This window comes from Ornithorhynchus anatinus, chromosome 1, assembly GCF_004115215.2.
Source record: "Ornithorhynchus anatinus isolate Pmale09 chromosome 1, mOrnAna1.pri.v4, whole genome shotgun sequence".
NCBI lineage: Eukaryota > Metazoa > Chordata > Mammalia > Monotremata > Ornithorhynchidae > Ornithorhynchus > Ornithorhynchus anatinus.
In genome coordinates this window covers 113,939,285-113,966,317 of record NC_041728.1, presented here as the reverse complement: position 1 = coordinate 113,966,317, position 27,033 = coordinate 113,939,285, and the positions used below count along the sequence as shown (strand labels likewise).

Sequence of the window (27,033 nt, the reverse complement as noted above, 5' to 3'; positions counted from 1 at the left end):
ACTTGCCCGATATCACACAGCAAACCAGTGGCAGAGACGGGATGACAACCCAGCTCTTCCGGCTCTTAGGCTCATGACCTTTCCCAGGCCATGCTGCTTCCCTAAACATATACGTAAACAAAGAGGTATCCCATAGTTATTCCATTTCCCTAGTTTAGTCATCAATTTAGTCCTTATGCAGATAAAGAACATCAAAGTAGAAAGTCAACATGTTGAATTTCAGGGTTGAGATTGTGTGCTTTTTCCCCCTCCATGTTCATGGCGATGTAGGGCTCTCTGGACCAGCTCTCAAGAACCAAAATCAGAAATCCCCATGAAGCCTCACAGTTGCCAGAAAACATCATTGATAGGTGAGAGGGGCACACAGCACTCCCCGTGGCAAAGAAAAGAAAGTGGGTGGACGCGATGGTGTTGTAGTCCTGGGGACACCCTGGGCACACACCCTGCTCACCCAGACTCAATCATCCAGATCGACAGTGGATCCAGTGGAACTGAAGTCCCGGGAAAACCTGGTCATGCACCCTGGTCTCCCAGAGTCAGTTGTCCAGAGCGACGGTGGACACGGTGGTGCTGTTGATCTCACTGCCGATGGAGGCCGAGGTGAGAGTCACCCCCTTGTCAGTAGCAGGAACTTTCCCCCCAACTATTTCCTCCGTGTTCCTCTCCGGCCGCAGCAAGATAATGTAGCACTTGGGGACAAACAGGCAGCCGAGCAAGCCGAAGCTGGACGCCAGGATGGCGAAGATCTCCACGGCCACCTTGAACTTGCCTTTGGTGCTCAGATAGGCCGGGACAAATGAGATCCAGACAATGAAGAACACCAACATCCCAAAGGTGTTGAACTTAGCCTCGTTGAAGTTATCGGGCAGAGTGCGGGCCACGAAGGTCGTAAGGAAGCTCAGCAGGGCCAGAAACACGTCGATGCCAAACACGGAGCACAGAAATTCTATCGAGCCTTCATTGCACTCCAGGATGATCTTGATGTTCTGCGAGTCCATGTTTTTATAAACCCAGGGGGGCATGATTACTAAATAGGCTATGCACACTCCAGTCTCGATTAAAACGAAGACCAGCACAATGACTTTCTGGTAAGAGGGCCATCGGTGGCCAAAGTGGCTCTTTGATCCACCTGCCCTGTATGTTAAAAAGAGGAAACTGGTCTTTCCTAAAACACAGGAAAGACACAGGGAAAACCCAAGACTGAGGGTGACCTGGCGAGCCATGCAAGACCAGGTGTACGGCTTGCCGATGAAGAGGATGGACGTCAGTAGGGTGATGATGAGAGAGAACAGGATGAGGAAGCTCAGCTCTCGGTCATTGGCATTCACCAGAGGCGTGCTCCTGTGAGTCACATAAACAGCCATAATGGCAAGGACAACGAAGGCCCCAAAGATGGACAGGGTCACCAGGGTGATTCCTAAGGCTTCATCGTAAGCGAGGAATTCCACCTCCTTCAGGACACATTCGTTCTTGGGGGTATTGGACCAGTAATCTTCATAGCATGCTATGCATTCCCTTGAATCTGTTGAGCCAATAACCAAACATTATAAACGAAGGGAGAGGAAGGGAAGGCATCTTCTCGATCTTGTGGATGAGGACAGGTGTAATCTTGGTGTGTGCATAGATGATAGAGGGAGCTCCTCCCTCCTCGCAAGTGCCACACCCTCCACCTATGCTTCAGACCTCATTCCCACTCATCTTATAAAAACCATCGCCCCTTCCCTTCTCCCCTCCTTAACTTCTCTCTTTAACCGCTCACTCTCCAATGGCTTCTTCCCCTCTGTTTTCCAACATGCCCATGTGACCCCCATCCTAAAAAAACCCTCTCTCGACCCCACTTCCCCTTCCAGTCATCGCCCTATCTCCCTCCTACCCTTCCTTTCCAAACTCCTAGAACGAGTCGTCTACATTTGCTTCCTAGAATTCCCTCACTCCAACTCTCTCCTGGACCCCCCCCAATCTGGTTTCCATGTCCCCTCCACTCTACCAAGACTGCTCTCTCAAAGGTCACTCATAACCTCCTTCTGCCAAATCCAATGGATCCTACTCTATCCTAATTCTCCTCAACCTCTCAGCTGCCTTTGACACTGTAGACCATCCCCTTCTCCTCCACACCTTATCTCACCTTGGCTTCAAGGACTCCATCCTCTCCTGGTTCTCCTCTTATCTTTCTGGCCGTTCATTCTCGGTCTCCTTCACAGGCTCCTCCTCCCGCTCCCATCCTCTAACAGTTGGGATTCCTCAAGGGTCAGTTCTTGCCCCTCTTCTGTTCTCCATCTACACTCACTCCCTTGGTGAACTCATCAGCTCTCACGGTTTTGACTACCATCTCTACGCAGATGACACGCAGATCTACATTTCTGCCCCTGTCCTCTCCCCCTCCCTTCAGGCTCATATCTCCTCCTGCCTCCAGGACGTCTCCACCTGGATATCTGCCCACCACCTAAAATTCAACATGTCCAAAACTGAGTTCCTTATCTTCCCTCCCAAGCCCTGTCCTCTTCCTGACTTTCCTATCACCGTGGATGGTATGACCATCCTTTCCGTCTCTCAGGCCCACAACCTCGGTGTCATCTTTGACTCATCTGTCTCGTTCACCCCACTCATCCGATCCGTTACCAAAACCTGCCGGTCTCACCTTTATAATATCGCCAAGATCTGCCCTTTCCCCTCCACTCAAACGGCTGTCTTACTGGTACAGGCTCTCGTAATATCCCGGCTGGATTATTGTGTCAGCCTTCTCTCTGATCTCCCTTCCTCCTGTCTCTCCCCACTCCAGTCTATTCTTCATTCCGCTGCCTGGATCATCTTCCTCTAGAAATGCTCTGGGCATGTCACTCCCCTCCTTAAAAACCTCCAGTGGTTGTCTATCAACCTCCGCACAAAACAAAATCTTCTCACTCTAGGCTTCAAGACTCTCCATCACCTTGCCCCCTCCTACCTCTCCTCCCTTCTCTCTTTCTACTGCCCACCCCATACGCTCCTCTCCTCTGCCACTCACCTCCTCACCGTTCCCTGTTCTCGCCTATCCCACCATCGACCCATGGCCCACATTCTCCCGCTGTCCTGGAATGCCCTCCCTCTTCACCTTTGCCAAACTAACTCTCTTCCCCTCTTCAAAGCCCTACTGAGAGCTCACCTACTACAAGAAGGCTTTCCCAACTGAGATTCCCCTTTTCCCTCTGCTCCCTCGGCTGCCTCTCAGCCCCCCGCTTCATGTCCCCTCAGCTAAGCCCCCTTCCCCCCTTTCCCTCTGCTCCTCCACCTCTCCCTTCCCCTCCCCTCAGCACTGTGCTCATCCGCTCATTTGTATATATTTTTATTACCCTATTTATTTTATTGATGAAGTGTACATCCCCTTGATTCTATTTATTGCTATTAAGTTGTCTTGTTTTTGTCCATCTGTCTCCCCCGATTAGACTGTAAACCCATCGATGGGCAGGACTTGTCTCTATCTGTGGCCGAATTGTACATTCCAAGCACTTAGTACAGTGCTCTGCATATAGTAAGCACTCAATAAATACTACTGAATTGAATGATGGAAGCCCTGCCATTTTCATCTTGGAGGATGGGGGAAACAATAGGATTCTGAAAACTTTCATCCTTGGAAAGATACTGGGAATTTGGGCTTAGTTGACATCCTCTAAGCTCTCCAGGGTTTAATTTGAGGCAACATGTGCCTGGATTCAGCCCTCATATCAATCAATCAATCAAAGGTACTTATTGAGTGTGTACTGAGTGCAGAGTCCTGTATTAAACATTTGAGAGAATACCACAGAAGGAAAAGACTCAGTCTCTACCCTGAAGGAGCTTACCATCTTTTTTAAAATTTTTACTGGTACCTGTTAAGCCCTAGCCTCTCCAGCCTAACCATTGCTAGGCAGAATGTAAACATCAACTCTAAATATTGAATTGGCAGCTATCTTAGATGTAAAAATCTAGCAGTCATACAGTACTATAATAGTAGGCTGATTTTTCTAATCAACTTGCTATGGTTTAATGTGTTGTGGTACTGGCTTTTGTAGTAATGAGAAATATGGCTGCACAGTCAAAGAAAATTACAAAAAGAAAAGAGAAAAACAAGATAAATGGACACCAGCTCCCCTTTCATTACAAATTAAGCACTGGTTATCTCCCCCTTTTCCTTCTCTTCCTCCTTCTCCTCTTCCTTGCCTGCCTTAGCTTCTCAAAATATTCTGTCCGTCCTCGTCCATTAATTTTTTTAACTTTCTCTCCAAGGCTTTGAGAGTCTGTGTACTGGCCTCCCTTCTCTCCTTCCACGTCATCTTCTTCTCTCTTCTCTGATCTCCAGCCTCTCCTTCTGCACTGGAAATGATATGCGGATCTTTACCTCAACCCACTTTACCTCAGCTTCAATCTCCCCACCCTAGATGAGCAGTGAGAAAATAAGCCAAAGCAGAATGTCTAAAATAGCAAAATCTAAATGGTGTCTCCAAACAAGTAGTGTCTGATGAGACTTTGTGTCTGTAAGTGACTCTCTAGAACATAAAACTTCTGCCATAGAAGCTGCTTTTCTTTATTTTCAGATTTAAGCTCCTTGAGCTCCTCCCTCTTCTTTCCCTACTCTTTCCCTTTCCTCCTCTCTTTCCCTCTTCCTCATTCCCTCAAAGCCCTACTCACTTAAGGCTTTCCCCTCCCATCATAATTTTACACCATACTCAGAGCAAAAACTTGGCCTCTTTGGGGAGGAACATCTGAAAGCTTTATTGAGCCCTCCCTCAGTTTTGTTCAATCCAGCCACCAGGTGACTAACCAGCTGGGGAGAAAGCTAGCAATTAAGAAGACTTCCAAAAATAGAGCAGGAAGTATGTTGGGGGTAGGCGAAGATCACAGAATTTCTGGGTCTTCACGAGGCAAGGAAAATTTGGGGAGAGGATTTGTCCAATGGAAAATTGCACTTGGAGTCTGAATTCACTTGGACATCTAGTTCGGAGCAGCTAGGGGAGGGCATTTTAGGGACCTCGTAGGGTGAGTCTGGCTCCAGGGCAAAATGTAGGGACAAGCACGCCTGACTGCTCCCAAGTCCTGAACTTCCACAAGCCACTCTAACCCATGGCTGACCTCAAAGGAAGGTGAGGGGAGTAGCCACGAGACCTGGGCTAGGTACTGCCACCAATGGGAGGCCCAAACAAATTTGCCAACTTGTGGCCACCAATCCACATCTGCTTGACCAGCCCCAATGGTCGTGACCCACCATACTGTTTCCAAATCCCCATTTGGTTGGAGCGCAATGGGAATCAGAGCTTTTGTCCCACCAACTGGGAATTTATCTAGCTGAGCAAAGGGTCTATATCCCCTGCAAGATTTTAAATTCCTTAAATGTAGGGATCATGTCTTCTCTTGAGTATTGTCACAAGTGTTTAATACAAGGCTATGCTCACTGTTCTGCTCTACTGTTAGACTGAGAGCCCTTTGAGGCCAGAAACTGACCAATTTTCACCTCCCTATTTTTTCCAAGTGTTTATTACACTGCTCCTCACAGAGAAGGTGCTTGACGAATATCATTACTACTACATCGGGTGCTCAGTAATGCTACTGATTAATAGATTGGGAATGAATTTTTTTTAATGAGTATGGATTTTGCACTCCTGGAGGTTCAATTAACAGTGTTTCTCATCTCCTCTTCTTCCTGTTTTTGCTCCCATCTTCACCCCACAATTTTATCCCCAGGCATCCATGACTCACTCCTATGAAATATTCCAGCACAGAAGCTATCTACTGGCCATCATGGAGAGACTTATGGGAATCCTCTAGACTGCAAGATCATTATGGGCAGAGAAAGTGTCTGCTAATTCTGTTGCATGATTCTCTTCCAAACACTTAGTGCAATGCTCTACACATGGGAAGTGCTTAATAAATACCGCTGATTTATTGAATGAAGTACCTATTCTCCCCCAAATCAGGTAAAGGGCTCCTCACACTGATCAAATGTGGACAATCGTTTCCAGAAACCATTTTAAAGCGACTCTGACATACCATTCTTCCACCCTAACCAAAGACATCTTAGACAGCAGAAGCAGCTAGTTTCAGAGTCTTTTACACCCTGAGGACCACTTACAGAGAAGATGGCCAATTGAAGATCTGTGTGGGCTTTGAAGCTTGTTCAAAGGCCTGAGGGTGTTCCAGTCACAACAGTTAGTTATGGAACATTATTAATTCCTTGGCCCCAGTTATACACAGAATAAGCAACATGGCATAGAGGATAGAGCAAAGGCCTGGGAGTCAGAAGGTCGTGGGTTCTAATTCCGACTCTGCCACTTGTCTGCTGTGTGACCTTGGGCAAGTCACTTCACTTTGTGCCTCAGTTACTTCATTTCTAAACTGGGGATTGAGACTGCTAGCCCCACATGGGACAGGGACTGTGTCCGACTTCATTTGCCCATGTCTATCCCAGCACTTAGTACAGGGCCTGACACATAGTAATTAATTAACAAATACCATCATTATTTATTATCATTATTATTATTAAGACAGCTAGCAGAAATTAATGTGGAGCCGATGGCAAAACAATACAAAATGATGAAATGCTCTCACTTGATTTAACATCTTTTCTAGGCTTACCTATACAAGATGAACATAGCAGTCTTTCTGTCTTCAGGCAGTATGAATTCTTTCTACCCTACCTGTTTTATTTGAGATGTGTCCATCCGCGCATGGAATGCAGTCAAAACAGCAGATTGGCTCCCCTTGCCGAATACCCTTTCTGGTTCCAGGTTGACAACTTTCTGTGCACACTGAATGGGGAGGCTACGGAATGCAAAATACAGCATTGAGTTCAGGTTTTTATCTCCAACCATGTGGAAGAGTTCGATTCTGCGTTTGAATTCAAGGCTAGAAGCTTGGTGATAGGAGGGGAAAGAGGAAAGTGGATGGTACCGGCAAAGTACTGTTCTTCATGCTAATCCTTGATTTCTCTACTGCCTTAGGACTTCTTGAATCCTCCTCTCTAAAACTCTTCCTAGCCTAAAGTTCCAACAACGCTCGAGAGTATTCATCCTGTCTTTTTCAATGTGTCTTCTCAGTCTCCCTAGCCAGAGATCAAAGGGCAATCTAGGTAAGGAGAATAGCCAGAGCAATAGTCAGTCAGTCGATCAACTGTATTTACTGAGAGCTTTCTTTATGCAGAGCACTATACTAAGCGCTTGGGAGAGTACAATATAACAGTATATAATGGACATGATCCTTGCCCACCATGAGCTCACAGTCTGGAGGAGTCTGGGGAGACAGACATTAATACAAATAAATAAATTACAGATATGGACATAAGTGCTGTTGGGCTGGGAAGAGGAATGAATAAAGGGAGCAAATCAGGTCAACACAGAAGGAAGTGGGGGAAGAGGATAAGAGGGCTTAGACAAGAAACAACTCTTGGAGGAAATGTGCCTTCAATAATGCTTTGAAGCAGGGGAGAGTAAATGTCTGTCAGACATGAGGAGGGAGGGCATTCCAGGACAGAAGCAGGATGTGAACAAGAGGTCAACGACAAAATAGACAATAGTGAGGTACAGTGAGAAAGTTAGCATTAGAGGAGTGAAGTGTGTGGAATGGGTTGTAGTAGGAGATTAGGAAAGTGAGGTAGGAGGGGGCTAGGTAATTGAGTATTTTAAAGCTTATGGTGAGGAGTTTCTGTTTGATGCAGAGGTGAATGGACAACCTCAGGAGGTTCTTGAGGAGTGGGGAAATGTTGCTTGATTGTTTCTGTAAGAAAATGATCCAGGCAGCAGAGTGAAGTAAGGAATGGAATGCTCTGCACACTGTAAGCGCTCAATAAATAAGGTTGAATGAATGAATGAGAGAAAGGAGGTTGGGATGTCATCAAGGAGGCTGAGTCAACAAGGCTGAGTCAAACTAGATAATAGGAAGTCCAAAGTAGAGAATCTTAAAATGAATGGTCAAGAAAAGATGAAGAGGAGAGATGGAAGGCTTTTCAAAGAGGGAAAGAATTCTTTCATGTTGTACTCTCCAAAGCACTTAGTACAGTGCTCTGCTTACAGTAAGTTCTCAATAAATATGATTGATTGATTGAATTGTCATAAATGGGAAGCATCGTTGCCTAGAGAAAAGAGTATTAGTCTGAGAACAAGGAGACCTGAGTTCAAATCCGACTCTGCCATTGGCCCAGTGTGTGACACTGGGCAAGTAACTAATCCTCCCTGGGCATCAGCCTCAACCAGAAGATAGGGGTGTAATAACTGCTCTCTACTGCAGTGCTCAACATAGTACCTGACATATAGTAAGCATACAAAAAAACCATAAGTCTAGTCATTGGTTATGACCTCAATGCAGGTACAGGTCTGGAGAATGAACAAGAGAGAGGTCAAAGCATTCGCTATGGCAGCAGGCCTGTGGCTCTGAGAGTTATGGAAAAAGTGGGAAAAAGTGAGTATTTAGAAGGGAAGAAGAGGTGCTGCGTTTGGGGTATAGTGAGTTGGAGATGATGCAGGAAGTATCTCGCTGATAGGATGAAATTCAAGACTGGGGGAAAATAAGAGATCTGGGTAAGAAAAAATATGGTAGGTGTGCAGGCAGATAGGTAGGAAGGGGCAACTCTTGGCCCAGCTATGTATGCCATCTTTTTCCATTCCAATCTTAGTTTCCTAGGAGTAGATTATTCAGAGAGGGGAATGTTCCTCATTGAAAGAGGGAGATGAGACAGAAAGGGGCAGAAGAACTGGTTTGTGCAACATGGGAAGCAGTGAGTCTAAGGAATAAATACAGCACAGGTCTGGGAGTCAGAAGGACCTGGGTTCTAATCACCGTTCTGCCACTTATGTGCTTTGTGACCTTGGGCAAGTCAATTAGCTTCTATGGGCATCAGTTATCTCATCTGTGAAATGGGTATTAAGACTGTGAGTCCTGTGTGGGATAGGGACTATGTCCAATCCAATTATCTTTGATCTACCCCAGAGCTTAGTACAGTGCTGGGCACATAGTAAGCGCTTAACAAATAGCATATAAAAGAATGAGAACTAACCTCCAAATTTTCTGTATTCCATAAGATTGAACTGTTCTTGATTATCATGTCAAACTCTTGATGGCCATATGAAAATTTACCAACGTTCACAAAGGCAATTTTACCATCCTCATTCATCTGCCAATTTAAAATTTCATAAAATCCATCTGTATCACCATCCTCATTGATTTTAATCTGCTGGCCATCATGAGTTTCAAAGGAGAGTGTCTTCAAATAGTACATCAACTAGAAATTAAGCATTAAAAGCAGATTCTCTGTTAATCCTCATATTAACCTCCCCCCACAAACATCTTTCTCAATATAAATTAATTTTCAAAGCATTTGCAGTCCATGGAGAAAAATGATGATTGTAGTAATTGTTAAGCACTTTCTCTGAACTGGGCACTGTACTAAGCAGGAGAGTAGATGCAAGATAATCAGGCTGGACACAATCCCTGTTCCACGAAGGACTCATAGTCTAAGTACCTTTAAATTGTATACTATAACTTATTTATCTTAATGCCTGTTTCCCCCTCTAGACTGTAAACATGTTGTGGGCAGGGAATGTGTCTGCTAACTCTGCTACATTGAATTCTCCCTAGTGCTTAGTTCAGTGCTCTGCACATAATAAGCATTCAATAAATACCATTGATTGATTGAGAGAGGGGATAACAGGTAATGAGTCACTATTTTACAGATGAGGTAGCTGAGGCATGGAAAAGTTAGGTGACTGGCCCAAGGTCACCCATCAGTCAAGGGCAGTCTCAGGATTAGAACCCAGGTCCTCTGACTCCTCGGCTCTTGCTGGGTCCACTAGGCCACACCGAGTCTCCCTTTTCTCCTGAGAAGGGATGGAAAAGAAGATTATTTGTACAGGGGGTAGCTGGGGTGGTTAGCTGGGTTGTTCTCCTTACCGAAGACTTGACTATAAACTCATCTCTAGATGGTAAACAGGTTGGGGGCAGGGAATGTGTCTAATTTTTGTTACAGTGCACTCTCACAAGTGCTAGTAGAGTGTTTTGCACATAGTAAGTGCTCAGTAAATAAAACTGAACAAATGGCCAGGGACAACCAACCTATCAATCAATCGCTGATATTTATTGAGCGCTTACTGGTGCAGAACACTGCACTAAGTGCTTGGGACAATATATAAAATCATATATAATATTGGGACAATATAATATAAAACAGAGTTGGTAGACATGTTCCCTACCCACAGTGAGCTGACATTCTGACGGGAGAGACAGATATTAATATAAATAAATAAATGATGGATATGGACATAAACGCTGTGAGGCTGAAAGACGAGTGAAGAAAGGGAGCAACAACCCATCCTTACCTCTTTCAGCAGCATCACTAGTGAAGCAAGAGTCTGGCACATAGCAAGAGTCACCTCAAGCCAGTGATTCCCTCCTACTCATGCAAGGAGAGCACCCAACTCAGTCAAAACCACTGAAAAGCAGCCTGGCCTAATAGATAGAGCATGTGCTTGGAAGTCAGAAGGATCCAGGTTCTAATCCTGACTCTGCCACTTGATTGCTGTGTGACCTTGGGAGAGTCACTTTACTTGCCAATGCCTCATCTGTAAAATGGGAATTAAGACATCATGGACTGTGTCCAACCCGATTAACTTGTATCTAGTCCAGCCCTTGGACCAGTGTTTGACACATAGAAAGCGTGTAACAAATACGATTAAAAAAAATACCATAAAAAATCCCAAATTTCCAAGACCAGGTTCACTAAAATAGGGCTGTCAGAAGATTACACTTACACAGTGATCATTTTAGTTGTATAAACTTCAGGTGACAGAGCACTGTCAGGATTCAGAGTGCAGTGGGAGAATTGACCACATCACAGTAAAATGAAGAACTGAATTCTAATGCCAGCCCTGACACATACTTGACCTTGAACAAGTCATTTAACTCCTCTGAGTGTCAGTTTCCTTATCTGTAAAATGGGGATTCAATTCCAGTTCTCCCTTCCCCTTAGACTGAGAGCCCCAGGAGTGACAAGTATTGCATCCCAGCTGATTATCTTGTATCTACCTCTGTGCTTAGAACACTGTTTGCACATAGTAGGCACCAAGAAAGTATTACTATTATTACTATCATCATCATGCTCTCTCCCCAGGAGTCTGATCTGGCTCTCCGGGTCACTCCAGCTTGCCTGCCATCATCCCAGAGGGATGGTGAAAGCACCCACAGCCGGCCGCTTCCACAAAACCCCAAGAAGATGGGGGGCTGCTGGAGCGGTCCACATCACTACGGGTGTGTCCCAAACTCTGAACCGTTGACAAAGAGTCTTAAATTCGACTCCTCTAGCCAAAACAAACTGAGGACTTGGGATTCTAAGCTTTTGTACTTGCCCATGTCTCATATTGTTTTAGTATTTTATTGTTTCTTCACTTTTTATGTGTCCATTCATTCATTCAATTATATTCATCTAGTGCTTATTGTGCGCAGAGCACTGTACTAAGTGCTTGGGAGAATACAATACAGCAATAAGTGGACACATTCCCTGCTCCCAACAAGCTTAGGGGCTAGAGAGAAACATGTCCATTTCCAGTCCCCTCTCCCCTATTATATTCTTAGATGGTGCCCCAGGGCCAGAGACCAGGTATTCTGTATATCCTTTCTCAGTGCTTAGTACAGTGTTCCATACGCATTAAGCACTTAATAAATACAACTACTACCATCATTACTATTGGATCTGTCAAGGATCCTTTACATTTATCATCAGTGCAGCTGATGGATGACCATCCCAATATCTGTTGTCATAAGAACAAAACACATACCTGCCATGGTTCAAAGTCATGTAAGTATGCACACAATTTGTGTGGCTCAAAAGGTCCCATTGTTTCTTGACATCTACTTAGGTTATCCAGGGCATAGGCTAGAGTGTACACTGATTGTTTAACATTGTTTGTTATCCTGAGTTCTGACACATCAAAGTAGGTATTATTGCTAATATCCTCCAACTTCTCCTCTCCGGTGCAAAAGTGGTCAGACATAGCATACACGCGATTGTCTTGTCCAGTTACATTCATCCTGTGGTCCGTGTTATAGGACACGCTGCGCTTCGGCCAAGTACAGTTGAATGCCGTCTGCCAGAACTCAATAGCCAAGTCATCTTTAGGATCCTTATCGGGATGCAAGTCATACAGGAAATCTTTCAATCCTCTAATCTCGGTTTTCCGGACGGCCATCCCTATGGTGCCCTTGAGAAATGGGTAATATTCTGGCTTGGCGATGAGTGCTGAGGTAATCCAGGCCTCACTGGCGATCCAGGTTCTGTCTGTGATGTTGCTGGCCTGGATTTCTAATACAAAACCGATGAGGTCAATATCGGAAGAATAGAGCACAACGACCTTGGCTGCGGAGGCTTGTATGACCTTGACCACGGCTTGATTTTTTTCTTTGGAATATATTTTGGGGAGGGTTTCGGAGAACGCAATGCAAACGTGAATGTCCTCCACCAGTTCTTTGAACGTTTTCACCCCGTATTTTCCATAATCATCATCGGCAGCTACAGTGCCCACCCATACCCACCCGAAATGCTTGATGAGTTGGACCATGGCCGTGGATTGGTGCTTATCACTTCCTATCATTCGAATAAAAGATGGAAACTGGTATTTGTCACTTAGGATTGAGCAGGAAGAGGCGTAGCCCACCTACAAAAGAGCACATTCAAACGAGTACCATTATTAACAGGCACCACCTGTGATAGGTTGCAGTCAGTTTGATCGGCAAGCCCTTTACATTTAGCATCAGATTACCACCGAGAAAGTTTTTCGTTTCAATGTTGAAAGTTGATGTTGGGATATGACTTTTAATCTACCACTCTCTCCCCAGTGGGAGAGTCTAATGTCAGCTCAGCCACTTAGTCAATGGGTCAGTCAATCATCTTTTGGGGGCATTTACTAAGTGCAGAGCCCTGAACTAAACATTTGGGAGAGTACAAGATAACAATAACGAGTTTTCAGGCAAGAGAGAGAAATAGACATTAATATAAATAGATAAATAGATATGGGCATGTAGACATAAGTGCTGTGGGGCTGGGAGGGGGGAATGAATAAAGGAAGCCAGCCAGGGCAACACAGAAGAGAGTGGGAGAAGAGGAAAGGAGGGCTTAGTCAGGGAAGGCCTCTTGGAGGAGGTATGGCTTCAATAAGGCTTTGAAGTGAGGGGAGAGTAATTCCCTGCTGTGTTACTACAGACGAGTCGCTCAACGTTTCTGTGCCTCAATTCACTCTCTTCCTTAGACTGTGAGCCCTGTGTGAGCCCTTAAGAACTGATCTGATTGTACTGTATCTTCCCCTGGGCTTAGAAAGTGCTAGGCACACCGCAAGTACTTAACAAATACCACAGTGTTCATTATTATTACATTATTCAAAAAATGGTTACTATTATGTCCTCGTCCTGCAAACACCACCAACACACAGTCTGCCTCCCGCTGCCCTTTCTCTGTTAATCATTCATTCAATTGTATTTATTGAGTGCTTACTGTAATATGCTCAGCCTTGGAAAAGAAAATTTGGAGCACAAGACATATTCCCTGTTCTCAAGGATTTGACTTCTAATGTGGGGGGCTGAGAGAGATAAGACGGAAAAAAGGTTTACATTTAGAGTAACCGAACAACTGATTATACCCATTTACACAAGTGCTGAAGTGCTTAACAATGTAAGTGAAAGAGGTGACTGTTGGATTGTTACAGCCCCTCCCAAGCCAAGCAATACTAACATAGAAAAAACACGCTTTTTGAGCGCTTATCATGTGCAGAGAACTGTACTGAGCAAATGGGCAAGCACAATACAAGAGAAATGAACCGGCATGCTCCCTCTCCATGACGAGTTTACCTCTAATGTGAGAAGTCACTTAACTTCTCGTGCTTCAGTTACCTCACATATTACCCCATCTTTTTTCCCCTCTGCACTCACTCTCTTGGAGAACTCATTCACTCCCATGACTTCAATTACCATCTATGTGTAGATGATTTCCAAAGGTACATCTCCAGCCCTGACCTCTCTCTTCCCTGTAATCTCTCCTTTCCTCCTGCCTTTGACATATATCTACTTGGTTGTCCTGCCAACACCTCATGTTAAACACCTTCAAAACTTAAATCCTTATCTTTCCACTCAAACCCCATCCTCTCCCTGCCTTTCCCTTCACTGTAAACTATACTACCCTCCCTATCTCACAAGCCAGTAACCTTGGTGTAGACCTCGACTCATCTCTCTCATTCCACCACATATTCGATTGGTCACCAAATCCTGTCAGTTCTACTTTCAAAACATTGTTAAAATCTGCCCTTTCCTCTCCATACCAGCTGCTACCATGCTGCCCCTAGCACTTATCTTAGGGAAGCAGCATGGCTCAGTGGAAAGAGCACGGGTTTGGGAGTCAGAGATCGTGGATTCTAATCCAGGCTCCACCACTTAGTGGCTGTGTGACTTTGGGCAAGTCCCTTAACTCCTCTGTGCCTCAGTTACCTCATCTGTAAAATGGGAATGAAGACTGGGAGCCCCATGTGGGACAACCTGATTACCTTGTACATACCTCACTGCTTAGAACAGTGCTTGGCACATAGTAAGCGCTTAAATATTATCATTATGATTATTATTTCTGTAACTACTACTACTCTTATTGTTATTACTAGTACTGCTCTCACCCCTACTGCTCCTGTTATTCCTAGTACTACTGCTATTATTGTAACTACTATTCATTCATTCAGTCATATTTATTGAGCACTTACTAGGTGCAGAGCACTGTCCTAAGCACTTGGAATGTACAATTCAGCAACAGATAGAGACCATCTCTGCCCAACGAAGGGCTCACAGTCTAAATGGGGAACACAGACAACAAAACAAGTCGTCAGGCATCCATACCTTCAAGATAAATGGAATCATAGATATCTACACATCATTAATAAAATAGAGTAATGAATAATACATACAAATATGCACAAGTGCTGTGGGGAGGGGAAGGGGGAAGAGTAGAGAGTGGGAGTAGGGGGAATGGGGAGGGGAGGAGGAGCAGAGGGAAAGGGAGGGTTCAGTCTGGGAAGGCCTCCCGGAGGAGGTGAACTCTCAATAGGGCTTTGAAGGGTGGAAGAGTTAATTACTAGCACTACTCTTACTACTACTGCTTTTACTAGTATTACGGTTACTGCTACTACTACTGCTCCTGCTGTAACTACTACTTCTACTATTATTACTAGTGCTGCTCTTACTACTACTCCTTTGTTATTCCTAGTACTACTGTTACTACTACATTTGCTCTTGTTAATTACTAGTACTATTATTATTACTAGTACTGCTCTTACTATACTAGTACTGCTCTTACTACTACTGCTCCTGTCAATTACTAGCACCAGTACTAGTACTACTGTTATTGCTGCTGCTGTAACTACTACTCCTATTGTTGTTACTAGTACTGCTATTACTACTCCTGGTCCTGTTATTCCTAGTACTACTGTTACTACTACTGCTCCTGCTGTAACTACTACTGCTACTATTATTGTTATTACTAGTACTGCTGTTACTACTACTCCTGCTACTCCTTGTACTACTGCTATTACTGTAACTACTACTACTTGGTGTCATCCTTGACTCAGCTCCCTCATTCACCCCACACATCCAATCCGTCACCAACGCCTACCGGTCTCACCTTCCCAATAATGCCAAGATCTGCCCTTTCCTCTCCATCCAAATGGCCACATTTGTTACAAACTCTCATAATATCCCCACTGGATTATCGTGTCAGCCTCCTCTCTGATCTCCCTTCCTCCTGTCTCTCCCCGCTCCAGTCTATTCTTCATTCTGCTGCCCAGATCATCTTCCTACAAAAACGCCCTGGGCATGTCACTCCCCTCCTCAAAAACCTCCAGTGGTTGTCTATCAACCTCCGCACAAAACAAAACCTCCTCACTCTGGGCTTCAGAGCTCTCCATCACCTTGCCCCCTCCTACCTCACCTCCCTTCTCTCTTTCTACTGCCTACTTCCTACACTCCACTCCTCTGCCGCTCACCTCCTCACGGTCCCCCATTCACGTCTATCCCGCCGTCGTCCCCTGGCCCACGTCCTACTGCTGTCCTGGAATGCCCTCCCTCCTCTCTTCTGCCAAACTAGCTCTCTTCCCCTCTTCAAAACCCTACTGAGCTCACCTCCTCCAGGAGGTCTTCCCAGACTGCGCCCCCTTTTCCTCTTCTCCCCCTCCCCTCTTCTCCCCCCCACTGCTCCTCCCACTTCCCCCTTCCCCTCCCCTCAGCACTGTGCTCATTTGTATATACTATTTATTACCCTATTCATTTAATTCATTCATTCATTCAATAGTATTTATTGAGCGCTTAGCGCTTACTATGTGCAGAGCACTGTACTAAGTGCTTGGAATGTACAATTCAGCAACAGATAGAGACAAATCCTGCCCAACGAGGGGCTCACAGAGGGAGCAGAGAGGGAGCAAAGGGAGCAGAGGGAAAAGGGGAAGCTCAGTCTGGGAAGGGTTCTTGGAGGAGGTGAGCTCTCAGTAGGGTTTTAAATAATAATTATGGTATTTATTAAGCACTTATTATGTGCCGAGCACTGTTCTAAGCGCTGGGGTGGATACAAGGTAATCAGGTTGCCCCACGTGGGGCTCACAGTTTTAATCCCCATTTTACAGATGAGGTAACTAAGGCACAGAGAAGTTAAGCGACTTGCCCAAGGTCACACAGCAGACAAGTGGCAGAGCCGGGATTAAAACCCGTGTCCTCTGACTCCCAAACCCGTGCTCTTGCCACTAAGCCATGCTGGTGTACAGCTCCTTGATTCTATTTATCTTGATGATGTCTTGTTTGTGTTTTGCTCTGTTTTACTTCGCTGTCTGTCTACCCTGTTTAGACTTGTGAGCTCGTTATTGGGCAGGGATGGTCTCTATCTGTTGCTGAACTGTACATCCCCAACACTTAGTACAGTGCTCTGCACATAGTAAGCGCTCAATAAATACTATTGAAGATGGATGAATGAATGAATTACAAGTACTACTGCTACTACTACAGCTGCTCCTGTTAATTACTAGCCCCAGTAATAATGTTGGTATTTTGTATTTGTTAAGCACTTACTATGTGCAGAGGACTGTTCCAAGCGCTGGGATAGATACAGGGTAATCAGGTTGTCCCACGTGAGGCTCACAGTTAATCTCCATTTTACAGATGAGGGAACTGAGGCACAGAGAAGTTAAGAGACTTGCCCACAGTCTTACAGCTGACAAGTGGCAGAGCTGGGATTCGAACCCAGACCTCTGACTAAGCCCTTTGATTAGACTGTAAGCCCATCAGTGGGCAGGGACTGTCTCTATCTGTTGCCAATTTGTACATTCCAAGCGGTTAGTACAGTGCTCTGCACATAGTAAGCGCTCAATAAATACTACTGAACGAATGAAAGCCCGGCCTCTTTCCACTAAGCCACGCTGCTTCCCGGTACTAGTATTAATGTTACTACTGCTGCTGCTGCTGTAACTACTACTACTACTGTTATTACTAGCACTACTGCTAGTACTACTCCTGCTCCTCTTATTCCTAATACTACTGTTACTACTACAGCTGCTCCTTTTTCCTTTCCCGCTCTCTCCTCCTCCTCGCCCTTTCAAAAACGTGGCTCACTCCCGAAGACACGGTCTCCGCCACTGCTCTCTCCAGTGGAGGCCTCTCCTTCTCCCACTCCCCCAGACTCACCGGAAAGGGAGGAGGCGTCGGCTTCCTCCTCTCACCCCGTTGCCGCTTCCGCAGTATCCCTCCTCCCTCCTCCCTCTCCTTTCCCTCCTTTGAAGCCCATATCATTTGCCTCTACCACCCCCTCCAGATACTTTTTCTGTCATCTACCGCCCTCCTGGTCCCACCTCCGACTACTTCAGCCACCTAGACCCCTTTCTCACCTTCCTTCTCTCCTTCTCTCTGCCCACTCTGATCCTCGGAGACTTCAACATCCATACGGATGTACCCGATGACTCCTCTGCTGCCCGCCTGCTATCCTTCCTCGACTCTGCCGACCTCCTGCTCCTCCATACCGCGCCCACTCACTGACTCGATCACACCCTCGATCTCGTCATCTCCTACCGCTGCGCTATCTCCTCCCTCACCAACTCTGAAATCCCTCTCTCTGACCATAACCTGCCTCATCTCTCACACTCCCTCCCCCTGCAAATCTTTGCTACTCCCCCACAGAGACCTCCGCTCTCTCGATCCCATCCGTCTTTCCAAAAGCATCTCTCCTCACCTTGCCGCCCTGTCCTCACTTCCCACTCTCAATGATCAGGTCTCCGCTCTCAATTCCACCCTCTCTACTCATCTCAACTCTACCCTCTCTACTCATCTCGACTCTCTCGCCCCCCTTTCCCTCCGCCGCTCTCGCTCCACTAACCCACAGCCCTGGATCACCTCCTCCGTCCGCCTCCTACACTCCTATGCTCGAGCTGCTGAGCGCTGCTGGCGAAAGTCCAAGCACCATGCCGACCTCACACACTTCAAATTTATCCTTTCCCGCCTTAACTCTGCCCTCTCCTCCGCCAGGCAAAACTTCTCCTCCCTCATCACCCCCGCCAATTGTTCCGGACCTTTAACTCTCTCCTTAGGCCCCCTGTTCCTCCCCATCCCCCATCTCTCACCCCCAATGATCTGGCCACCAACTTCATCACAAAAATCAACACAATCAGGTCTGAGGTCCCCAAACTCACCCCTCCCCCCTCCCCGCCATCAACCCTCTCCCCTACTTTCCCATCCTTCCCTGCAGTATCCTCAGAGGAGAGCTCCTCCCTCCTCGCAAGTGCCATCCCCTCCACCTGAGCCTCGGACCCCATTCCCGTTCACCTTATAAAAAACATCACCCCTGCCCTCCTCCCTTCCTTAACTTCTATTTTTAACCACTCAATCTCCAATGGCTCCTTCCCCTCTGCCTTCAAACATGCCCACGTCTCCCCCAGCCTAAAAAAACCCGCTCTCGACCCCACTTCCCCTTCCAGTTATCGCCCTATCTCCCTACTACCCTTCCTTTCCAAAATCCTAGAACGAGTCGTCTACAATCGCTGCTTAGAATTCCTTAACTCCCATTCTCTCCTGGACCCCCTCCAATATGGCTTCCGTCCCCTCCACTCTACCGAGACTGCTCTCTCTAAGGTCACCCATGACCTCCTTCTTGCCAAATCCAATGGCTCCTACTCCATTCTAATCCTCCTTGACCTCTCTGCTGCCTTTGACACTGTCGACCATCCCCTCCTCCTCCACAACTTATCTCACCTTGGCTTCATGGACTCCGTCCTCTCCTGGTTCTCCTCTTATCTCTCTGGCCGGTCATTTTCGGTCTCCTTCACAGGCACCTCCTCCCCCTCCCATCCTTTAACTGTTGGAGTTCCTCAAGGGTCAGTTCTTGGCCCTCTTCTGTTCTTCATTTACACTCACTCCCTTGGTGAACTCATTTGCTCTCACGGTTTTGACTACATCTCTACGCAGATGACACGCAGATCTACATCTCTGCCCCGTCCTCTCTCCCTCCCTTCAGGCTCGCATCTCCTCCTGCCTTCAGGATGTCTCCACCTGGATGTCGGCCCGCCACCTAAAATTCAACATGAGCAAGACTGAGCTCCTCATCTTCCCTCTCAAGCCCGGTCCTCTCCCAGACTTCGCTATCACCGTCGATGGCACGACCATCCTTCCTGTCTCTCTGGCCCGCAATTTCGGTGTCATCTTTGGCTCGTCTCTCTCATTCACCCCACACATCCTATCCGTTACCAAGACCTGCAGGTCTCACCTTTACAATATTGCCAAGATCCGCCCTTTCCTCTCCACCCAAACGGCTACCTTACTGCTACGGGCTCTCGTTATATCCCAGCTAGACTACTGTGTCAGCCTTCTCTCTGATCTCCCTTCCTCCTCTCTCACCCCGCTCCAGTCTATTCTTCACTCTGCTGCCCGGCTCATCTTCCTACAGAAACGATCTGGGCATGTCACTCCCCTTCTTAAACACCTCCAGTGGTTGCCTATCAACCTCCGCTCCAAACAAAAACTCCTCTCTCCAGGCTTCGAGGCTCTCCATCACCTTACCCCTTCCTACCTCTCCTCCCTTCTCTCTTTCTACTGCCCACCCCGCACGCTCCGCTCCTCCGCCGCCCACCTCCTCACCGTCCCTCGGTCTCGCCTATCCCACCGTTGACCCCTGGGCCACATCCTCCCGCGGTCCTGGAACGCCCTCCCTCCTCACCTCAGACAATCTAATTCTCTTCCCCTCTTCAAAACCCTACTTAAAACTCACCCTCCTCCAAGAGGTCTTCCCAGACTGAGCTCCCCCCTTTTTCCCTCTGCTCCCTCTACCCTCCCTTCACCTCTCCGCAGCTAAACCCTCTTCTCCCCCCTTCCCTCTCCTCCTCCCCCTCTCTCATCCCACCCCCTCAGCACTGTACTCATCCGCTCGACTGTATATATCTTTACCACCTTATTCATTTTGTTTATTTTGTTTAATGAGATGTACATCACCCTGATTCTATCTAGTTGCCATTGTTTTTACGAGATGTTCTTCCCCTTGACTCTATTTATTGCCATTGTTCTTGTCTGCCTGTCTCCCCCGATTAGACTGTAAACCCGTCAAACGGCAGGGACTGTCTCTATCTGTTGCCGACTTGTTCATTCCAAGCGCTTAGTACAGTGCTCTGAACATAGTAAGCGCTCAATAAATACGAATGAATGAATGAGTGAATGAATGAATGAATGAATGAATGAATGAATGAGCTGCTGCTACTCCTGCAATGACTACTGTTCTCACTAGTACGATTGTTACTGCTCTTTCTACTATTGCTACGTCTATGGCTGCTAAGATCACCACTACTGCTTATTACTACTATTTCTACTTCTGTTGTAATGACTACTACTCCTGCTGTAGATACCACTATTTCTACTATCACTATTCATTCATTTATTCATTCAATAGATTTAATGAGCATTTACTGTGTGCAGAGCACTGTACTAAGGGCTTGGAAAGTACAATTCAGCAACAAATAGAGACAATCCCTGCCAAACAGCGGGCTCACAGTCTAGAAAGGGGGAGACAGACAACAAAACAAGTAAACAGGCATCCATAGCATAAATCTAAATACATGGAATTATAAATGTATACACATCAACACTATTGTCACCACCACTACTATGGCTAATCAATTAATGTTGGTATTTGTTAAGCGCTTACTATGTGCAGAGCACTGTTCTAAGCACCGGGGTAGATACAGGGTCATCAGGTTGTCCCACGTAGGGCTCACAGTCTTCACCCCCATTTTACAGATGAGGTAGCTGAGGCACAGAGAAGTTAAGTGACTTGCCCTCAGTCACACAGCTGATAAGCGGCAGAGTCGAACTCATGACCTTTGACTCCAAAGCCCTGGCTCTTTCCACTGAGCCACGCTGCTTCCCTAGCAGCTGTAACTGCCATTACTACTATTTCTACTATTACTCCTACTACTTCAGAGAAGCAGCATGGCTTAGAGGAAAAAACAAAGGCTGGGGAGTCAGGGGATATGGGTTCTAATCCCAGCTCGAACACTTATCAGCTGTGGGACTTTGGGCAAGTCACTTCACTTCTCTGTGCCTTAGTTACCTCATCTGTAAAATGGGATTAAGACTGTAAACCCCAAGTGGGACAGCCTGATTACCCTATATCTACCCCAGTGCTTAGAACAGTGCTTGGCACATAGTAAGTGCTTAACAAGTACCATCATTATCATTATTATGACTCCTACTGATCTCTCTGGCTTCAATCTTCTGAGTTCTATGATTTCTTCTGCCACCTCAACTCTGCTCTTCCTCCCATTCTCCCCCGCATTATGCCCGCTTTTGTGCTCCAACCTAAATCCATCAAGCTCTGCAATACCTGAGGAAAGTAATAGAGGCCTAGGATCCTTGCAGTAGCCACTGAGAGCGATGACCCACCGGCCCCAACAATCCCTGCTAGAGGCGCCCCGGCACTGCACCGAAAGTTGGGTTTTGTCTCATTCTGCCCCGTCAGGAACGACAGGGTCCCCTCCACGGATTTGGAGATGGTGAAGCATGTGTCGAAGATCTGGTAGCCCAGGGTGATGTTGGGGAGGATGTCCTTTCTCTCATTGATCTCACGGATCGTATGGATCATGGCTTTGGTCCAGCGGTAACCGCGGAAGTTAAATCTGGAAAGGAAAGAAATTACTCCAGGCATGAGCTAACAATAATAATAATAATAATAATGAAAACTCTGGTATTTGTGAAATTGCCAGGGCCACACAGAAAGCAAGTGGTGAAGCTGAGATTAGAATGCAGGTCCTCTGATTCTCAGGTCTTTCCACTAGGCCTGGCCAATTCTCAGGAGTTGAGTAAATGGTCTGTTCCGAAAAGTGTGGGCTGTTTCTCTGTAGACCAAAAGCTCCCCTGTAGACTGAGAATGCCTTGCTGACAAAGCTCACCCCTAATAACTCTATTATATTGTTCTTTCCCAAGTGATCAGTGTACAGTAAGTGCTCAGTACATTCTACTGATTCATTAATCAGTTGATTAATCGATTGATTAACTGTCAGTGTCAGTTTATCTTTGGGACAGGCCTGCTCCTTAGCACTGTCAGACTCTGCCACCCTAAAGATCATGAAGCAAAGGAGGGGCTTGCAGAAGAGAATGATAGCTGCGACATTAATTAGGCACTCACTCTGTACCAAGCACGCTACTAAGTGCTGGGGTAGACAAAAGATCATCAGGGCAGACACGATCCTTGTCCTACTTGGGATTCAAAGTCCAAATAGGAGGGAGATCAGATATTGAATCCTCAATGTACAGGTGAGGAAACTGAGGCAGGACTTGCCCAGGGTGTGTCAAAGTAAGCATGAGACAGACCTGATATGAGAACCTAGGTCTCTTGAGTCCCAGACCTATGCTTTTTCTACTAGGTTGTGCTGCTTTAAAAAGAAACACTCCCTGTTTCACTCAATCAATCCATCTGAGGACTTAGTGTGTGCAGGGCACTGTACTAAGTGCTTGAGAAAGTACAATATAACAATAGACACATTCCCTGCCCACAACAAGTCTACAGTCTAGAGGCAGAGACAAACAATGATGTAGATAAATAAAATTCAGATATGTACATAAGTGCTGTTTGGCCGAGAGGGGGGGGATGAATAAAGGGAGTAAGTCCGGGAATCACAGAAGGAATAATAATAATAATAATAATGTTGGTATTTGTTAAGCGCTTACTATGTGCCGAGCACTGTTCTAAGCGCTGGGGTAGACATAGGGGAATCAGGTTGTCCCACGTGGGGCTCACAGTCTTAATCTCCATTTTACAGATGAGGGAACTGAGGCACAGAGAAGTTAAGTGACTTGCCCACAGTCACACAGCCGACAAGTGGCAGAGCTGGGATTCGAACTCATGAGTCCTGACTCCAAAGCCCGTGCTCTTTCCACTGAGCCACGCTGCTTCTCAAGTGGAAGGAAAGGAAAAGAAGGCAGAGTCGGGGAAGGCCTCTTGGAGGAGACTTGCCTTTGGTAAGGCTTTGAAATGGGGGAGAGTCATTGTCTGTTAGATATGAGGAAAGAGGGCATTTTAGGCCAGAGGCAGGACACGGGAGAAAGGTCGGCAGCGAGAGAGATGAGATTGAGGTACCGGGAGGATTTAACATGAGAGGAGGGAAGTCTTTGGGCTGGCTTTTAGTAGAAGATTAGAGGTAGGTGGATATTTCCAGAGGCCTTGAGACAGGGCTCCAGTTGGGTGTCCTTCCTCCTCCAGCTTCAGCTGCTGGAATACTGGTATTGGCTATATATAGCCATATGATACAGCTATATCCTTCCTGTGGGAGGAGAAGGATCTCTTCCATCCTCCCTCTGGGGAGACCCACCAGCTCCACCAGTCTCTGGCCAGACCTTCTCAGACCAGCATAGCTTTAGCCTCTCATGGGTGCTGACTCAAAGTCATACCTGTACTTCTGGCCAGAAACAGGCTCATTGTGGGCAGGGAATGGGTCTGTTACATTGTTGTATTATACTCTCCCAAGAATTTAGTACAGTGCTCTCCACACAGTAAGCACTCAATAAGTACAGTTGATGGATTGATTTTGCCAAAGCTTGCTGGTCACAGTCTTTTATGACCCTCCCACACACGGATCGATAAGGCATAAAAAAGAGTTGGTTCCTGTCAGCCAAACTTCACATGGAAGCTCAGAAAGTCCACAGAAAAGAGGTGGAGGTGAGATCTTCTCCCTTGCACAATTCTAGGGGATGATCTAGTGCACCCTTAAAACTACAAAGGAAGAATCAAGGTCAATACTCGTCAAGTTTCACTTTCCTGTATTCAGGGAGAAATATTTCAATCAATCAATCGTATTTCTTGAGTGCTAACTGTATGCAGAGCACTGTACTAGGTGGGAGAGTACTCTACAAAGTTACAGAGAACTGGTAGACACATTCCCTGACCATAACGAGCTTACAGTCTAGAGGAATATTTGATGAGGAAAACCCCCAGGGAAATAAAGATTATGGCAGTAAAATCTAGAAAGACAGAGTTCCCTTTGGAGGTAAACCACAAGGAAACGAAAGAAGCTGCCTTGAGCCATTTGGGTACTGATTATGATATTGACTCACTCTACCCATTATGGGATTTTAATGATCTTCTTTCCCTTCAAAGGGAAATTGCTGCCCAGACTCTCGCAACAAGGTGTTCTTTGGTTATTTACTATTTATTAACTGCTTACTACATGCTAAGCAATGTGCTAAGGATAGTTACAAAATGCAGTCACAGTTCTGTCTTACTGGGGGCCTACAGTCTAAGTAATAGAGGGAGAGCAGGTACCTCCCATATTTCACAAGTGCCTGAGGCTGCTAATATTTCCAAAGTAACCATATTTTGCCACTTGCAGTTTCACTGCTTGAACAGGGAAGCAGCGTGGCTCATTGGAAAGAGCACGGGCTTTGGAGTCAGGGCTCATGAGTTCGAATCCCAGCTCTGCCACTTGTCAGTTGTGTGACTTTGGGCAAGTCACTTAACTTCTCTGGGCCTCAGTTCCCTCATCTGTAAAATGGGGATTAAGACTGTGAGCCCCACGTGGGACAACCTGATTCCCCTGTGTCTACCCCAGTGCTTAGAACAGTGCTCGGCACATAGTAAGCGCTTAACAAATACCAACATTATTATTATTATTATTATTACCATGTAACTCAGTGGTATAGAGGCTGTATTCAGTTTTATTTTCCCTGAAAAAGAAGCATTTTTTTTTTTGTTTGGAGGGGTGAGGAATTCAGGAAACAATGGAAAAGAACAATGAAAGAGAAAAATTCTATTCTTAGGACTTGGCATTCCTGATGCCCAGCCTTAGGCAAGAATGCTAACAGAAATATATGAATCAGGTGACAGCTTTGGGGCCGGGAACTTGAAAGTGAACTGCAGACCCTACTAACAGCAGGGATTGAAGGTAGTACAGTGCTCTGCACACAGTAAATTCTCATTAAATGCCGTAGATCGATTGATTGATTGACAGGGAAGGGCAGTCAATGATGGGGCAACTACCCTAGGCCCTGTCCCTTCTTCCACCACTATGACATCATTTGATCAGTGTGGCCTAGTGGATAGAGCACGGGCCTGGGAATCTGAAAGACCTGGGCTCTAATCCCAGCTCTGCCAATTGTCTGCTGTGTGACCTTGGGCAAGTCACTTGACTTCTCTGTGCCTCAATTACCTCATCTGTAAAATGGAGATTAAGATTGTGAGCCCCACGTGGGACTACCTGATTACCTTGTATATACCCCAGTGCTTAGAACAGTGCTCAGCCCATAGAAAGGGCTTAACAAATGCCATCATCATTATTATTATTATTACCAAATGGGCATTAAGAAAGTGAGCCCCATGTGGGACAGAGACTGTGTCCAACCCAATCCCCTTGTATCTACTCCAGCGCTTAGTACAGTACATGCCATGTAGTAAGCATTTGACGGATACCATTATTATCATCAAATCCCTTCACCTCCTTTTCCCAGCCTGTGAGGAGAGTCTGCCTGTCTGCCAGGGTGGGACTACCTTGGCTGAGCAGTGATGCAGAGCCGCAGCTTGGTAACTCTTCCTTCATTGAAGATGTGAGTGTGGCAGGAGGCAAAAGCTCTCAGGGGCTCCGGGGAGATGGACTGTCAGACAGATTCAGAGGATATGTATGAAGGAGGGGCTGCAGTAAGAGGTGTGTTCCAAGTCCCAAAGGTTTTTTCTGCCCACAGCTGTGGGAGTTGACTTGGGAAACCAGGACTTGGGGGGATCTTTTTTTTATGGTACTTGTTAAGCAGTTACTACATGCTAGGCACTGTTCGGAAGTCCCTGTTTGGAGCTAGAGGCAACCAGACTAATAACAAACTTTCCACTCTCACTTTTATCTTTTCCAAGTGGAGGATTGACACTCTTGGGACCCCTCTCAGTTGTTGATTGCTATTGCTCTTCCATTTCCTCCCCTTCTTCCCTCTTCTTTCTCCTCTTCCTCCTCAATATCATAACTATTACCTCCTACTCCTCCTTCTCTGTCCCTCATTGTAGCCTCTAGATGTTCTAAAAAGATGAGGGGCTGTGAGCACTTTTCCCTTTCAACAGCATGGAAATGGCACTGACTGATCGATTAATTGATTCCAGCATTCTCCAGGATCAACAAGATCCTCTCCCTTTCCAGCCCTCTTCTATTCCTGCTTATGGGATTTCACTGAAGCTCCAAAACAGTTGATTCAAAACAAACAAAAGGAAACGCTTCATCAGAATAGCAGGTCTGTTTGGAAATCATCTGCACAGGAAGTTGAGCTAGCAAAAAATATCAATGGATTCAAGAAAGTTTTGGATAATCTCACACTGTGATGTTAGAGACAAACGTTTAGGGCTGTTGGAGGGAAGGAAGAGGGCTATTACAAGTCACTTTCCTAATTTACAAAGATGAATGTCAAAGAGGACAGCTAACACTGTTTTGCCAAGCATCCTGAAGTGCTCTTTTCAGAGACAGGCTACTAAGCAGGAAGATCCACTGGTCTGATTCAGTAGGCTATTCTTGATGTGTTGTAAGAGCAGGT

General features: G+C 46.1%; 1 protein-coding gene across 1 annotated transcript in view; it reads right to left on the bottom strand.

Annotated features, from left to right (window-relative positions):
• Nucleotides 1-536: 536 nt before the first annotated feature.
• Nucleotides 537-27,033, bottom strand: part of LOC100086801 (vomeronasal type-2 receptor 1-like) — a 36,938-nt gene continuing 10,441 nt past the window's right edge. The window contains exons 3-7 of the mRNA XM_003428928.2: nucleotides 21,860-22,151; nucleotides 11,769-12,644; nucleotides 8,996-9,220; nucleotides 6,645-6,768; nucleotides 537-1,522 (exon numbers count right to left, since the gene is read on the bottom strand). Coding sequence (XP_003428976.2) covers nucleotides 537-1,522; nucleotides 6,645-6,768; nucleotides 8,996-9,220; nucleotides 11,769-12,644; nucleotides 21,860-22,151 — 2,503 coding nt within the window. The remainder of the gene's footprint in view (nucleotides 1,523-6,644; nucleotides 6,769-8,995; nucleotides 9,221-11,768; nucleotides 12,645-21,859; nucleotides 22,152-27,033) is intronic.